Genomic DNA, 17,230 nt, shown 5'->3' on the forward strand with positions numbered 1-17,230 from the left:
AAAAAGAAAACAGCAAGTCACATAATTACTGTATTTGTTTACAATTTTTAAAGTGAATTCTGTACTGATACCACAGATTATACTGCTGTTTTACATTTATTTTAAATTAAAATCCCCTCACTATGGCTCCTAAAGTTAAACCTTATACAAAGAAAAAAAGGAGAACAGCCTTAAAGCTTAATGGCAAACTTGATATAATCCACACTATCACATTAGGGTCACCCAGAAAGTTAAATCATATGCCCATGCAGAGCCAGCCCATCATTAGACGCAACTAGGTCGCCTAGGGTGCAAAGGTCCTATAGGCGCATTCCAACAAAATTAAATTTTTTTAGTGGTTAAAAAAAATAATTATTCAAATTAAATAAGGTAATAATTATTTCTAAATAAAGAAATAACACTCTAAACATTATATCAAATATTAAAAATATATTTAAAAAAAAAAGATTGATTTATGGATGATACAGAATACAACTGGGGTGCCTAATTGTATTTTTTACGGTCTTGCCTAGGGTGCATGAAACCCTTGCACCGACTCTGTACCCATGTGTATTGTGTCTGTAATTTGCATGTGTTCTCTTGGCTTTCTTATTTAGCCACATTATTTTTGCATTATATTACAGGGTGTTTCAAAATTATGTATACACACTGTAAAAATTTATATTTAATGAACAATATCTGAAGACAAAAAACATTAATTTGTTTTATAACAATAAAACTTTACTTTAATTGTTCAAAATGCCCTCCATCAGTATTTATGCATGAGCGGCATCTATCTTCAACAGATCTCTATACTGAAATACATAAATCAGATGGATTGTTTTTGCTTCTTGTTGAATTTTCATCCACAATTCCTCCAATATTTGCAGTTTGTGACTATAAACCCAATTTTTAAAGTATTCCCAAGCAAAAAAATTTAAACGGGTGAGATCTGGAAACCTTTGAAGATATTCAAAAGCGTTCCCTCGATGACCTATTATCATACATCACACAGCTGTATGATAATGTGGAGGTGCACCATCTTGTTGAAAATATACCAATGTATTCTTTTATTTTATTTTTTTTATGAAAACCCCAAACACGACAGGTATTAGAATCTATAGTACTTAGTACCTTGCATGGGTTGGAGGTTCAGAAGACGAAAGAATATATTTGTTGACATTAGACTTGAACTTCTGTAGACTGTAATTTTCAGGAAATATATATGAAGGAAGGTTGTTCCAAAAAACGGCAGTTGAATGAATACACGAGGAAGACAAAAAGTTGGTTCTGTTGGACAGTAAATGGATGTTGGCTGGTGGCGGCATGTGTTCGGACTGTTTTGAAAGAGAGAGTGGGAATTATAGAAGCCAATTCAGAAGAACAGTGCCCATGGAAGTATCTGTAGAAAAGGCATGCAGAAGAAACAGAACGTCTGTGAAACAGCAAGTGGAGAGACTCTGTTAGAGATGAGTCATTAATTAACCTAATTGCCCTCTTCTGAATGGAATCTAGAAGCCCGAGAGAGGTTTTGGGTGCACCTCCCCAGATGTGGGAACAATATTCCCTGATAGGGCAGATTTGCGATTTGTACAGAGTGAACAGCTGTTTGAAAGAAAAGTAATGCCTAGAGCGAAAGAGAAAACCAAGTTTTTTACATTCAGAGGAAGCAATATTCGTAATGTGCTTGTGCCAAGAGTAATTAAAAGTCAGGGTAATCCCCAAAAGAGATATATCATCTTGCCTAGAAATTGGAGTGTCACCAAAGATAAGCATATGAGCAGAAGAATTCTTTATGCGAGATATTAGACAAGACTGAGTTTTCAAGGATTGAAATCAACTAAGTTTTCTTTGCCCCACTGGAGAATTACCTGGAGATTGGCATTTAAGGAATTGGTAGCAGATATTCAAGAAGTTGAAGCTGATTGAGCAGGGCAAGGTTTCTCAAACTGGAAAGTGGAATGCAATGTGCTATGATCGGCAAAACTATGGATAGGATTTGCAGTCAATGGAAGAAGGTCATTAATATACAAGAGGAAAAGAGTGGGGGAAAGAACTGAACCTTGGGAGACACCAGCATTAGTGGAGAAGTTAGAAGACAGACAGCCATCTACCATCACCCTCAGTGGTTGATCAGAGAGAAAACTAGATAACCAATTACAAAAAATAGTTGGCAAACCATAAGATGGAAGCTTTTTTTTTAGGAGACCTTTATGCCAAATATGATCAAAAGCCTTTGAGATGTCAAGAGCAACTGCTTGTGTTTCTGCTGGTATTTAATGAGGCACCGCAGTATAGAAGTACACTGTTGAGGAAGAAGGCAGAAGCCTTTGAAAGCTTCAGTTATTTTAGCGCTTTTAATCTAGTATATTTTATTGCATTTTAATTCAGTATTTTATTATCATTTTATTTGTACATTCACTGTAAATTACATTTTTTTTATCCTAATTCAGTATTTCATTATCAGTAACATTTTGTATAATCGTATTTTGTTGATCTACTGTAAATTTATTATAAATTTAAACATTAACTTTTTAAGATTTTGGTTTTCGTTTTTACTTCAATGGTTGGTGAGAAACACTAAAAATTATAGTATGAATATACCCAACCCCAGAGGCCTATTTGAAGTGCTTGTGTTTCACTGAACATTTCCATTGAATTTGTCCATAAATGGGTAACATAAGCCAGAATAACACCAGTCATTCGACACTGATGAAATTCATACTGGCGATCATTGGTCTGATGGAAGGTTTCTAGTTTAAGAGTTGGCGGTTAATTGATTTCTCCATTACTTTAGAAAGAGTACAAGTAATTGAGATGAGACGATAATTGGATGGGCGGGATTTGTTACCCTTTTTAGAAACTGGCTGGATATGAGCAAATTTCCAAGCAGAAGGAAAAACATCTTTGGAATAAGAAAGTGAAAAAAGATGACAAAGAACAGGAGTAAGTTCAACAGTGCAGGTTTTGAGAACAAGTGGAGAAATACCATTCGGACCTGGAGCTTTATTAGCATCAAGATTCGTCAAAATCCTTTTGACAGAAGACCACAGGAGGTATTGAGTGGAGCGTGTTGGGATTGGTGGGAGATGTTTTACCAAGATCATTAATACATGAGCTGGAAGAAAAATGGGATGCTAGCAGGTCGGCTTTATCCTTGGCTGAAGCGACAATGGAACCATCTGGTTTTGATAGAGGTGGGAGCAGAGATGGGCAAAAGTTGCGGCCAGTAGCTTTGGCAAGTGACACGAATATTCGGCTACCATTAGTGCAAGATGCAAATTTTCTACTCTTATCCTGTTCAAAATCTACTTTGGACTTATTGATAACTGCTTTACAATTGTTGCGAGCTTTTGTGTAGGCAGAAATTGAAACTGAAGATTTGGAAACAAGCTAATTACGATATATAACATTCTTCTCTTGAACAGCCGTAGTACATTTATTAGAAAACAAAGGTTTAGATAGAGGACGATATTTTAAAGTGGAGGACTGAATAAAGGATTCCATTTCTACAAGAATAATTTCACTGATACAATCTGAACAAACGTTGACATCAGAAGTTTTGAAACAGTAATCCGACCAAGGAAAAGAAGAAAAGAAATCTCGCAAGTCATCCCATTTTGTATTCTTGTAATGCCAAACAATACGAGGTTGGGAATAGCCATGAGATAAAGGTTGGAGAAGAGACAATCACCAAGTTGTGATCTGAGATGTTTGTGAGAAAAAGATCATGCGTGTTGGCTGTATGTTTAGGATTGTCCGATATTCTTGTAGGTAAATGAACAATCTGTGCAAGGTCATTAGTAATTTCAAAAGCCTCAGCATCTCGACCAGCAGGGTCGGTGTGACTAGCAAACGTAAGTCAGCTGGAGTTGTGAACATTAAAATCACCAAGGTAAATTACCTCACTATTAGGAAAGTTGGACTGGAGAAAAACAAGTTGCAAAGAGAGGAAGTCAAAGAGCTTGAAGTGATTAGTGGAGCTGAGAGAACAATAGAGACAACAGATGAATTTGAAACAATGAGGTAAAGAGATTTTAAGCTAGAGAAGATCGAAAAGAGGAGATTCCAAATTACCAACTCTCTGACAGGGAATATCAGAATGGACATATGCACATGTACCACCTTTGAGGCAAAAGGAATCATACAGCAAATAATTTGGGCAACTGAGATGAGCAGTAGTTGACTCAACCGATAACTCCATCCACACCGTAATGCCTGGTAGATTAAATCTTTCTGTAGAGACTGATGTGTGCATTTTCAGTGGACTGGTTTGCTTTTGATTTCCAAGCACACTGAACTTCGTTCATTGACATTTTCATATTTCCAATACCATTTTATAATCACCTTTCTTTCTTCAAAATTTAATTACGTACTCTCCATCCTTTTAGAGGAATCTATAAAATAAAACAAAAATTAAATTGTAAAAAAATTGTCTATTTTTTAGGTACATGAGTTTAACAAAATTAAATTGATGCATATTGTTCATTAAATATAAATTTTTTAAAGTGTGCATACATACATAATTTTGAAACACCCTGTATATTTAAAATAAAACTTTCTAGATAATGGAAAAATCGAAATAACGGCACCTTGAATCCCTGAAGGTGCCGTTATTCTGAAAGTCTACTGTATTATAGACCTATCAGCATGACTTATGTTTTAGGGAAAATAATAGAGTCACTGGTTAATGAAATAATGTATGACCATCTGGACAGAAATGCAGTTGTACTACAGTTGCAGCATGGATAATCTCGTGATCAACCTGATTGGATACTATAACACAGTCACAAATGTGCTGGATGCAGAAACTAATTTTGACATAATACACTTGGATTTCAGAAGAGTTTTTGATACTGTTGTACATAAAAGACTGCCGTACAAAATTGGAGCTGTGTGACATTAAGTGCAAGTTACTGCTATGGATAAAAGGATGGTTGAGTGGGAAATGATAAAGGGTCATTATGAGTGGGCACTGTTCTTTTTGGAGTGATGTTATTAGCAGAGTTCCTCATAGTTCATTTCTGGGCCCATTGTTGTTTTTTATATTTATTAATGATATTTATGAAGGCATATCAAGCTTTATGTCTATGATTCCTTCCCAGATATTGACTGGAACTTGTGGGTTGGTCACTCACACGCTAGTCAGACTTTTGTGGATTTATTGGATGATTGTTTTCTGCAGCAACATGTTCGAGAGGCAACCAGAGAAAGTAATACTCTTGATGTGGTTATCAGCAGTGATCATTCGTGCATTAAGAATTTGCAGATAAAGGAACCACTAGGTGGCAGTGATCACAGTGTACTGATGTGGGATTTACTTAAAGATTTAATTACCATCAGGGGTAAAGGAAAGGGTTTTTGCTTCCGTAAAGGTGAGTACAGTGGTCTCCAACAGTTTTTAAATTCTGTACAGTGGGATCAACTGACGATGTTACCAACAGTCAATTCTAAGTGGGAAGCATTCAAGGAATTAATCGTGGATGCTACTAAAAGTTTCATACCTATTAAGAAATATTGTTCAAGGTTTAGGCCTAAATGGTTATCTAATGAATTAATGAGACTCGTAACAGAGAAGAAAAATGCATGGGATGCATATAAATTATCAAGCGACTCAGAAGCCTATGGCAGATATAAGTTAGTCTGTAATCAGGTCACAAAGGAGGTTAGGCAGGCGAAGGCAGATTGCGAGAAATCCTTGGCAAAAAGATGCTAAGAAAAACAGCAAGGATTTCTTTACTTATATCTAAAAGGAAGGGGATGAATCTGATTGGTCCACTTGACATCGATGGTTCGAGTGTTGATGATCCTGCTCAGATAGCAAACAAACTGAATGAGTATTTTGCTTCTACATTCACACATGAGGAATTATTAAGGTTTGAAAATGGCAGAAGGTTATCAAATTGTAGCAGGATACTTAATGATTTTGTAATAACTGAAAGGTGATCTGATTGAGGTATATAAGGCCTTGAATGGGTTGAGCACGCTGAATTCTGATGGGATCCTTCCACTTGTTCAGATTACGAACCTAAGGGGGCATAAATTCAAATTAAGAAAAGACAGATGTAGAATAGATGTGTGGAAATTTGCCTTTAGCCAGCAGGTGGTTAATTGCTGGAACAAACTTCCATCTGTCGTTGTGGAAGTTGACAGGTTAAATAAATTTAAGGAGGAACTGGACAGGCATTTGGAGGGAATGGTGTGTTTTTTTTTTTTTTTTTTTTTTTGGCTGATGCTGCATAAGCTCATACACTTGCTTTCTTGCATCACATGCCACTATTACTATTACTATTCCAGATGATAACAAGGTTGGCAGGGTATTTAATCACAGTAATTAGGGTATGCTACTGAAATATGATCTATTAAATTAGGCAGATGGGCTGAGAATTGGCAATTGAAGTTTAATATTGAGTAATGCAAGGTATTTCATATGAGTAGCAGTAATCCCAAATTAATGTACCAGTTATGTGGTACCATGCTCATTGCAGTGAAGAATGATTCTTTGACAAAGACCTGGGAGTATTTGTGCGGTTAGATATGAAGTTCTCTGAGCAGTGCACAGGCTGCCAAGACAGCTCAAGGGGTTTTGTCAGTGATATACAGGAATTCTTTTTTGGCTGCTGCTGTATAAGCTTGTTTTTTTGCATCATTTGTCACTAGTAATAATAATAATTTTCAATGCAATCATAATGTATAAAGTGAAAGTTAATGAAACAGTGATACAACTTTTATGTAGGAAAATAAAAATCACCTATTTTAATTCTAATAAGTTTACAGAACTTATGTCCATATTTTATTTATGCTGCTACAAAAACAAAAGTTTGCATAAGAGAAGACTTTTTTTTTTTTTTGCTAATGGCATGTATCTTTTGTATTGTGCAGCCATAATTGTGAACTGTCTCAGATTTACACTACAGATACCTGTTTTGTATTATCTCCCTGACATATGTTTTTATTGTTGCCACCTCATCACTGGTAAGCAAGATATCCCTTCAGTACAACATCTGACAACCAGTGACAATTTAGCTCACAAGGTGAGAGGAGCCAAACGTGTTTATAGTCATGTTCAGATACAAGTCTTGAGTTAGTCACTGGATTGTCAGGTGCCATACTGGGGTGCATACCTCACGTGGCAGTAACCACTGAAATAGTCATCTTGTGGGGAGGAGCAAGGGCATCGAGGGCTAACCATCTATCAGTATGGAAAACTTTGCCATAAACCTCATGCCATTGGTCATGGGATGTATGCTGATTTTAGCACTTGTTTGCTTTCACTGACCATAACTGACAGGTATCTCCCATTCTGGCTGCTGATGTACAGTTACAACATGAACTCAAGATTCTTATACAGTAGAATCCCACTAACTCAGCTCAGTGGTATAGTGGTGCTCAAGAGTTTTTTTCTAGAGGCCGCAAAAATGGCCATGAGATTTAGCTGGTGGCCACACAAAACGTAATAAATCTGCAAAATGTAATAAATGCCGGTACTCTGGATGAGCAATCATGTCGCATACCATTGAATATCACTTTTATAAAAGTCCATATGATATTTTATTGTATATAAATTAATTTTTTTAATGTTGAAATTTAATAAATAAAAAATTTTGATATTTATAAAAATTGTCTGGTGGCTGCACAGAAATGTCTTGGTGGCTGCACAGAAATGTCTTGGTGGCTGCACAGAAATATCTTGGTGGCTGCACAGAAATGTCTTGGTGGCTGTTGAGAACCACTGACCCAAGCCAAGAATTGTAAGGAAATTTAAAAAAATTCATTAATTGATTTTGACAAGTATTGTAAAAGTGGGGGGGAGAGGGGGGGGAGTTCATTTTGTCTTTTAGAATATTTTCAATATTCACTACTCTTGTCAGAATGATACTCTAATATCAAAAAAATAACAATGCAAAAAAGCCAAACCCCGGCTGAAAATAAAGTTCTCTAATGGCAAGTTTATACAGGGTGTCTCAAAAATATTGGTACAAATGTTTAGGGGAGGTAGGTAACGTCTAAAGGAATGTGAATCGCATAGGAACCCATAACCGGAAACGTCACGGGAAAGTAGTAGCAGAGGTACAAGAAGCAGAAATGACACAAGACAGTAATTAGTGGCAAACATTTATTTGACATGATATTAACAATGGAGTACGAGATAGATGCATTTCATGATGTTACAATAGATGCTCGAAGGTTCCACCATGAGACGTGATGCATGCATGACACCGACGCAGCGTGGATTCGCGGACACGGTTGAACACACCTGGAGTTTCTTTGACAGTAGTAGCGCAGACTAGTCTTGTCACGAGATCCATTTCCGTCTCCACGGGTGATTCATACACGATAGATTTGAGGGCTCACAGAAAGAAATCAAGGCTCGATAAATCAGGTGAGTGTGGGGACCAGGCAATGGGCCCACCACGCCAATCCATGGATGCCCAAAATGCCTGTTCAAATGGTCACGAACACACCTTCCATAATGGGCAGGCGCCCCGTCATGTTGAAACCAAATGTTGCGCCTCACATTTGCTGGAATATCCTCAAGTAACCCTGGTAGAACTTGTTCAAGAAAGATCCAATATTTAGCCGAGTTCATGCGGGATGGTAACAGGTATGGGCCAACTAAGCATTCACCGACCATACCTGCCCACACATTTATTGCAAAGCGATGTTGTGCCGCATGGGGGCGCACACCGTGTGGGTTGTCGTGAGCCCACACATGAGCATTGTGCTGATTGAATAAGCCTTCCAGAGTAAAATAAGCCTCATCCACGAACAAAACATAGGCTGGAAAATTCAAGTCTTGAACACTTTCTTGGAGAAACCACTGCGCAAAAGCCACACGGGCAGGATGATCTTGGGGGAGCAGTAACTGAACCCTTTGGAGATGAAAGGGGTGTACGGAATCGTCGCGCCAGACACACTGTACACTGCAACGAGACACTCCTAAGGCAGAGGCAACGGCATGTGTGCTGATAGTAGGATTATTCTGGACGGCATTCAACACACTTTCTTCCATGGCGGAGGTTCGCGTCGAACGTGGTCTGCCCGCACTACTCCTGTTACCTCTAAATGACCCATAATTGCACAAATTTTGATGCATACATGCAAACAAATAGTGGTCCGGTACATGTCTGTCTGGGAAGTGTTCTCCATAAATTCGTTGAGCGGCTTGTCCATTGCCCTCTGCTAATCCATACACTAGGTGCATGTCTGTTAGCTCACAGTTTGTATATCGATACATGCTCTTCGTGCGGTGGCTACTGCTTGAATGATTAAACCAGAAATTTCCCCTCTCGCGAACTGATGAACAGCGCTGTCCTACCACCTTACGGTGACGTTTCCGGTTATGGGTTCCTATGTGATTCACATTCCTTTAGATGTTACCTACCTCCCCTAAGCATTTGTACCAATATTTTTGAGACACCCTGTATAGGTGTCAGTTGAAATTTACTTCTGCAAAGTAGTTGCCTGTTTAATCAGTTGCCCCAGGCTCAGAACCACCTGCTCAAATAGCATTGCAAACCCTTGTGGATACCGAGTGCAAATATGGGACCTCAAATTCTATTTTGGGCCCCCAGATTCATGACCCTTTGTTAAGTCAAAGCTTTGTTGCACCCATCTGGGCCATTCTTGAAGAAAGGCATTGTTTGAACTTTATTGTGCAGAATAAAGGTAATGAATTTCTGAGATTGAATATAGGGAAATCAATAATTAGCAAATATTGTGAAAACTGCTTGCAGTAATCTGCCAACTTGCGTTAAGTGCACATTTTAAAAGAATGCTGCCTTCTGAACAGCCACATTAGTTCAATATAAAAATGCTAGGATATTTAGGTGACCCCACTTTGCCTGGGTATTCCAATTTGCTACATGTTTGTTCTGCAGTTCATATGGCAACGGTTTTCCACTCTGGCGGTGCTGTCTTTCAGCAGGATAATGCGCCATGCCACACCACCTGGATTATTCGAGACTGGTTTGCGGAACATGAAGAAGATTTCCAGGTATTGCTCTGGCCTCGAAATTCCCCACACATCAATCCCATCGAGCATCTGTGGTTTTGGAACAACAATTCCAATCTGTGGTGTCTCAACCACACACCGTACAGGAGTTAAAGGATCTGCTGGTTACGTGTTGGTACCAGATACCACAAGACACATTTGGAAATCTTGTAGCATCCATGCCTCACCAGGTACGAGCTGTTTTGGCTGCACGTGGAGGACCAACATCATATTAAGTAGGTGGTCATAATACTTTGGCTCATTGGTGTATTTGGCTCATTGTATACATAACTTAGCAGAGATGAATTGATATAAATTTAGTTTCCTTTGAGTTTTATATAAAAATAAATAAATTCACAAATAAATTGTTAAAATCATATTGTGAATATGAACTTCTTTGATTATTAAACCTTACAAAGTTAGGAAATAATCTTTTTGTTTTTCAAAGACAGGTCAAAGTATTATTGAAAAAGTATCTGATATAGAGCAGTCTTGTGAAAATAAGGAACAAATTAATAACTTAATTTGCGCATTCCGTAAATACCAGGTAAGATTATTTTTATTAGTTAAATTTTCCCTACTTTTCCTTTACTTTTGAGTTATGAAAACCTTGTTAGAAGTCATTGACTAGAATTTGTCAAGTGATGTAGATTTGGCTTAGTTTAATTGGATAATAGTTATATTGGATTAAATTAAAATGTAGTCTAATTTATAATACATTTAAATTTAAAAAAAAATCAAAAATGAATACAGAATTTAAAAATTGTTCCAAAATGCCCTTGAAATTTTCACCTTGTATGTTTAGACATACATTCACTTAGTTTAGCGTATTTGATGCAACTCTATGAAGAATATGTACATCAGTTGACACAAATACAGTGCTCAGATATAAATAATAAATGCTATGCTGTTCTTCAAACACAACTTCAGTGAAACTGCCTTTTGCCACCTCTAAAAATCTCTCTCAATATTCATTGGCCTTTTGTAAGAGTATAGTGGTTTCCACTTGTTATTCATTTTGAGAGATGTGGGTTCAAGGCCTGTCACAGCCTGGAGGAATTTCTAAAGGCCTCTTCAATTAGAGCTGTAGTTAGCTGATCTCAAGTTGAGATTTGTACCTTGCACAGGTTTTCAGACTGCACAGGTTGCAAATTGGCATATGAATATGCACTTTTAGACGATATATGATGTTGCAATATGGCTTCAGTTGCTAATGCACCGAAAAACAATCAATGACCAGTATATTTATTGATGTGCCTTGTTTCCATGTTGGTACCTCATTACATATTGTTTGATAGTCTAGGACAGCATTTTCCAAGCTGGGGTTTGCGGACCCCTGGGGGTTCGTAGACCAGTTCCAGAGGGTCTGCAAAATGGACCCTCTGAAACTGGTCAAATTATTCGTTCTATGTATAGCAAATCGATGATAAATAAAGCTATTATTATATATCTATATAAAAATAAGAATAAAATCGAGATGTTTTAAACATAAAACTTGGAATTTTCTTTTCAGAAAATCCAGTGTTCATACACATATATATATATATATACACACAGAAACATATGCATATATACTGGTGTTCAAAGAAAGTACATCACCCCTTAAAATTTTAATTGTTGTCCGAATACCGTAAGTATATGGCAATATTTTTTAGAGATTGCATCAGATAAGATTGACATGTGTAGGTGATGACGTGATATTGCATCAGCTGTTATTGTCAGCTATATAAGCACTCTCTGCAAGAGTTGCAGTCATTCCTTGCTTGTGTCAGGATGGCGAGTTATGTGCAGTTGATGCCACAAAGAAAGAGTGCTATTGTTGCTTTATGCGAGGATGGATGTTCTTCTTCTCGTCATATTGCTTATAGAGTGTCTTCTAATCAGTCGACAATGAGTAGATTTCTTTCCAAACTCAAGAATGCTGGTTCTGCTGATAGGAAAAAAGGAATTGGATGCAAACGAGTCTCTATGCCAAATCAGGACCGCGTTTTGAAGCACTTATGCCTTAAAAACTGTAAAGCTTCTTCATCTGAGCTGAAAAGAGAATGGGAAGAACATACAGGAGTGGTAGCAAGTGCAGTAACAGTCAGAAGACACCTTTTCAAAAATGGACTTGTAGCCCGTCATCCTAAGAAGAAGCCCCTCCTTACACAAAAAAATGAAAAAGGCCCGATTAATTTGGTGTAAGGAGTATGTCAAATGGACCCCTGAGCAGTAGAAGTCAGTTATTTTCTTGGATGAGAAGAAATTCAACCTGCATGGCTCTGATGGGAGACAAACGATTTGCCATTGACATGGTGAAGAATGCCATCCAGACTGTATGGTGTCTAAAGTGAAATTCCCTACCAGCCAAATGATACGGGGTGCATTTTGTATGGCGGAGTAGGTCGCCTGCAGTTTATGAAAGGTTCTGTAAATGCCAGTGGATACCTGGCTATATTGGAAGGCAAATTGCTGCCAACCATTAGAGACCATTTCAACCTGCCAAGTAACTGCATCTTTCAGGACGACTCTGCTCCTTGTCATTGGGTGAATGGCACCTCCATAGCCTGGTGGGCAGGAGCAGCAGTGCATAGCACACAGTTTTTGATGAGACCGGGGTTCGAGCCCATGACTACCAAATACGGAGGATGTGGAAAGGTCAGGAAATGACCACCACATATCCCCCGAGCAATATGGCCTTAGTTGCTAATGCTCCTAAAAACCAAACAACAACAACAACATTGGGCGAAAAGTGTAAGAAGTAGGCACTTCTGTAGTTACTTTAGCTTAATTTCTGTATTAGAGGTTCAACAGTAATGTATTTACATTTGTTACAGGTGAAAAAATGGTTGGAAGAATGGTTCATTACAACTCTTAGCTGGCCAGGAAACAGCCCGGACCTGAATCCTATAGAGAACTGTTGGCATCGTGTGGAATTTGCAGTTGCCAGAAAGAAACCAAAGACCCTTCGTGGACTTCAGGAACCATAATTCATGTTTGGAACCATGAACTATCAGTTGATTATCTTTAGAAATTGATCTTGTTAGTGCCTCGATGGTGTGCTGCTGTCATCAGGACCGGAGGCGGTTCAACTAAATATTAGTTTGCACCTGGTGAACTTTTCATTTTGTTATCATTTTAAATAAAATGATAAACTGAAGCAATTTGAGGGCTTCTGTTAGCATTTCAGCCATAATTGTTGTGTTTACCAAACTGTTTTATAAAGGTTGCAAATGCTTGTTTTGGAATATTTTGAGAGCACCCGTCAAATATTACTTAGCTTTACCTTAACTATTAATAAATATTACGAATTATTAATATATATCATAAACCACTTTTATACCATGTGGAGTTACTAATATATTTTATTTAAGCATTAGCCTAAACTAATATACATTGGGTAACGTTTCAGGTATCTTGCTGATACTCATGATCAGACTGTACTGTCTGCTGACCGAATGTGAACCTGAAAAGAGGATTCAGTCAGTGGACAGCACAGTCTGATGATGGGTATTGGCAAGATACCTGAAACGTTACCCAATGTATATTAGTTTAGGCTAATGCTTAAATAAAATGTTAGTAACTCTGCATGGTATATGAGTAGTTTATGATATATATTAATAATTTGTAATGATAACAACCATGTAACGTTCTTCCCAAACTATATTAATAAATATCTTTTGTTTATATTTCTATTTGTGATGCTAGTCATTAATGTAACATACCATCGTGAAAAAGGGTTAGAAATGTGAAATTCATAGGTGATGCACTTTCTTTGAACACCAGTGTTGTGTGTGTGTGTGTGTGTATATATATATATATATATATATAGGGGTCTGCAAACTTTTTTGATTTTTGAAGGGGTCCATAGATGTCAGTAGTTTGGGAACAGCTGGTCTAGGACTCTGGTGTGTAACAAGTGTTGCATGATAAATGAATAATTCTGTATGAACTCATTCATTGCATTATGGCCTTACAAAGTGTAGTTAATTGAAACAGTGTGGTTTGTGAGATGTGTCCAAATGTGATTAATTAAAAAAAAAAAAAAATGTTAAGAAAATCTTTTTAAGTTTATCAAATGACATTTACTTTGTCTTTTTTAAGAGATTTATTCTGTATCTATTTTTTAAGCTTTTAAACAATAAAATTCCAATACAAGCATCCTAATCCTAAACTCTTTTTCCCCTCTTCTTTTTCTTCTTCTGCTTTGAAGAAGAAAAAGAGCCTATTTTTCTTTTGTCTCAGTTTAAACTCAGAAGTGTTTGTGAGCTACATAAAATAGTTCTTTGGAGGGGGAAGGGGGATTGCAGGCACACACTAGTGTGCACAGAATACACCCTAGTGACATTACAGAGAGAAATATTTTCACATATTTCTCTTTTATAAAATTATGCAATCTCATGACTGAAGGTTCATCTAAATTGTGAATTTTATTTAAAGCTTGTATTAGTATATTTCCTTTAAATATTACCATTTTCATATAAATCGACTCTTGTTAACCTATGAAAGATGACAACCACTTTTGGGGCTGCCAGTTTGACAAGCATAATTCAAATTAACAGTATATGAAAAATATGTGATGGCTTACTTTGAGTCCTCAGTTGTGTGTTTTACTCCATTTGGTTATTACTGAACATAGCATTTTATAGTAAGTTCAGACAGTTTTCTATGCCATAGCCATTATAAATAAATATCCAGATTCTTATTTTTAATTTGTCCCATTATAGCAATAAAATTGCTGGTTTGTTTAGAGATAATTCAAAATTTTGATAAGTAATGATAGAATAGGTGATGTAATATACATAATGTATGATTAAATGCATAACAGTGATTAAAAAATCTAATTAATTATCTGTTATTAGAAGAAGCTAAACGAAGTACAATTGCAGTTCATTGGAGTATTATATTATTCTTATTCTAGCCCGGTTTATGGAAAGCAGTAAAGTCTGCTTCTATTCAAGATGTTCGACGCCTCACTAATCTTTGGTGTTGTACTGACTTGCAAAAGGTAACCTAACAGAAAATAACTCTAGGGTATATACAGTATGAACCAAAAGTCAATATAAGTTAACCACTGTTGATCATAATGAACAGTTTCTGTAATGACTTCCTATTCCTTTAATGGATGCAAGGCAATGGATACCATTTTGTTCCTTAATGTTTGTATATTGCATAGATGGAAATAAATTTTGTTGTTGGTTTTTTTTAAAGTTTTCTGGACTTTTGATTCATAATGTATGTAATGTTGTTTTTAATAAAATAAAAGAATTACTTTTGTTTTTAATTCTGGACTTAGCTGTGTTGAGAATAAGCAGAAATTTATTTATTTTATATAATATATTTGGTAATGAAATATGGTAAAACTTTCATATAATAATATGAAAGGTTTACTATATTTCATTTATATCTGAAATAGGAAATTTGAAACTATTTTTGCTACATTATTATTATTTTTATTACTCTTATATTATTTCTCCATGATTGGTGGTTCCACCTCATGACGGGTATTGCTACCAAGTACACAGTGTGGTTGTTGTTATGTCTGGTGTTACTGTTGGTCGAGGAACTCTCTGACTATCCTACAGGTGTTCAGGATTGCGACTTTCTGGAGTTCCTTGTAGGTGTTGACTGGGAGATCTAGTGCTGCTAGGCTGTTATGTAGGATCATTGGCACCATACCTGTGGTTGACACGATGATCAGGATGGTTGTTACTTTTTGCATATGTCGCTGATCTCCTGTCTTAGGTTTGTATACTTCCTGATTTTTTTCCCCCCGTGGGTTTTCTGCAGGTTGCCAGTGTTGGGTACCGCTATGTCAATCAGATAGGTAGCCTTTTCTTTCTTGTTTGTCCACAAGGGTTATGTCCGGTCTGTTGTGCGGGATTGTCTTAACCGTTATTATGGCGCGGGCCCAGTACAGCTTGTGGGTTGGGGTCTCTAGGACTGCTTGGGGTTCGTACTTGTAGTACGGTACACTTTCTTCGATCAACTGGCATCTCCTTGCTAGCTTCTGATGTATTATCCTGGCTACCTGGTCGTGTTATGAGTGTACTCAGTCTGGGTGATCGCCTTGCATCCCGTAGTGATGTGTTGGATCGTTTCTGAGGCCAGGTGGCATTGTCGTCATTTGTCATCGGACACTCTGGGCTCCTTAGTGATGTATTTTGTGTAGTTTCTGGTGTTGATTACCTGGTCTTGGATGGCGAGCATGACTCCTTCAGTCTCAGGGAAGAGCGTCCTGCTTGTGAGCCATGCATTGGAAGCAATTTTATCTATGTGATCTTGATAGAGATCGTTGTAGTGTCTGCCATGGAGTATCTTCTCTGCCCATCTTTCTAGCTTCATTTGTACCTCCTAGTTGGGGGGGACTCCTCGCTTAGGTTGAGTGGGGTATACCGCTTGTCTATCTTATGGTTTGGTGGAGTGTGCTGTGTGTGTGTGTTTCTGGAAGTAATCCTTTAGGTTAACTATTGCTGTCTTCTGTTGCTCAATGAAGTCTCTCAGGCCCCTTCCTCTTTCTTCCTGGGCAATTGTCAGTCTCTCCCTGGCAGATTTCTGGTGGTGTTGGCGGCTCTTGGTCATCATTGTCCTTGTCTTTCTCATGATATCCTCCAGCTCGGTGTTAGTCCAGTCTATGACCCTGAAGGAGTATGTTAGCACTGGGACTGCATAGGTGTTTATTGCTTTAACTGTGTTCCCTCCGTTCAGCTTTGCTTTCGGCAGGCTTCTGAGTCTCTGATTGTATTTTTTGGTCAGGCAGGCCTTAATTTCCTTGTGCTGTAACTGCTGAGCCTGCATCATCCCCACGTATTTGTAGGTCTCTCCCTCTGCCATGGCTTCAATCTCTTTACCAGTCTGCAGCTGGTAGTTTCGGTTGAGTAATTTTACCTGGTGCAGTCCGTGGGTCTTGCATTTGTCTAGACCAAATTCCATCCTAATATCATTGCTGAATTCTTCGGTGATCTGGAGTAGTTGCTGGAGGTGCTTCTCAGTTCACGCGTAGAGCTTGATGTCATCCACGTACATCAGGTGGGTGAGAGTGTACAGGTTCTTCTTCCTTCTTGGAGGTTATATCTGTACTTGCTATTTTTGAGCATGGTGGATAGCGAGTTAAATGCTAGACAGAACCACAATGGGCTCAGGGCATCTCCCTGAAAGATTCCTCTCCTGATGGGGATTGGGCTGGTTGTGATGTTTTCGAACTTAATGGTGGTACTCCATTTCACCATCGTTTCTCCTAGGAAGTTCTAGGTTTCTCCTAGGAATCGCTATCGG

The 17,230-nt window shown here is 37.7% G+C and overlaps 1 protein-coding gene across 3 annotated transcripts in view; it reads left to right on the forward strand.

Annotated features, from left to right (window-relative positions):
* Positions 1–17,230, forward strand: part of LOC150078876 (uncharacterized) — a 203,973-nt gene that overhangs the window by 77,314 nt on the left and 109,429 nt on the right. For all 3 annotated transcript variants that reach the window (XM_090382404.1, XM_090382406.1, XM_090382405.1), the window contains exons 6-7: positions 10,422–10,520; positions 14,877–14,963. In XM_090382404.1, the coding sequence (XP_090238530.1) occupies positions 10,422–10,520; positions 14,877–14,963 (186 nt within the window). The remainder of the gene's footprint in view (positions 1–10,421; positions 10,521–14,876; positions 14,964–17,230) is intronic.

Source organism: Mastigoproctus giganteus, chromosome 10 (genome assembly GCF_048544385.1).
Source record: "Mastigoproctus giganteus isolate SK-2022 chromosome 10, ASM4854438v1, whole genome shotgun sequence".
Taxonomy (NCBI): domain Eukaryota; kingdom Metazoa; phylum Arthropoda; class Arachnida; order Uropygi; family Thelyphonidae; genus Mastigoproctus; species Mastigoproctus giganteus.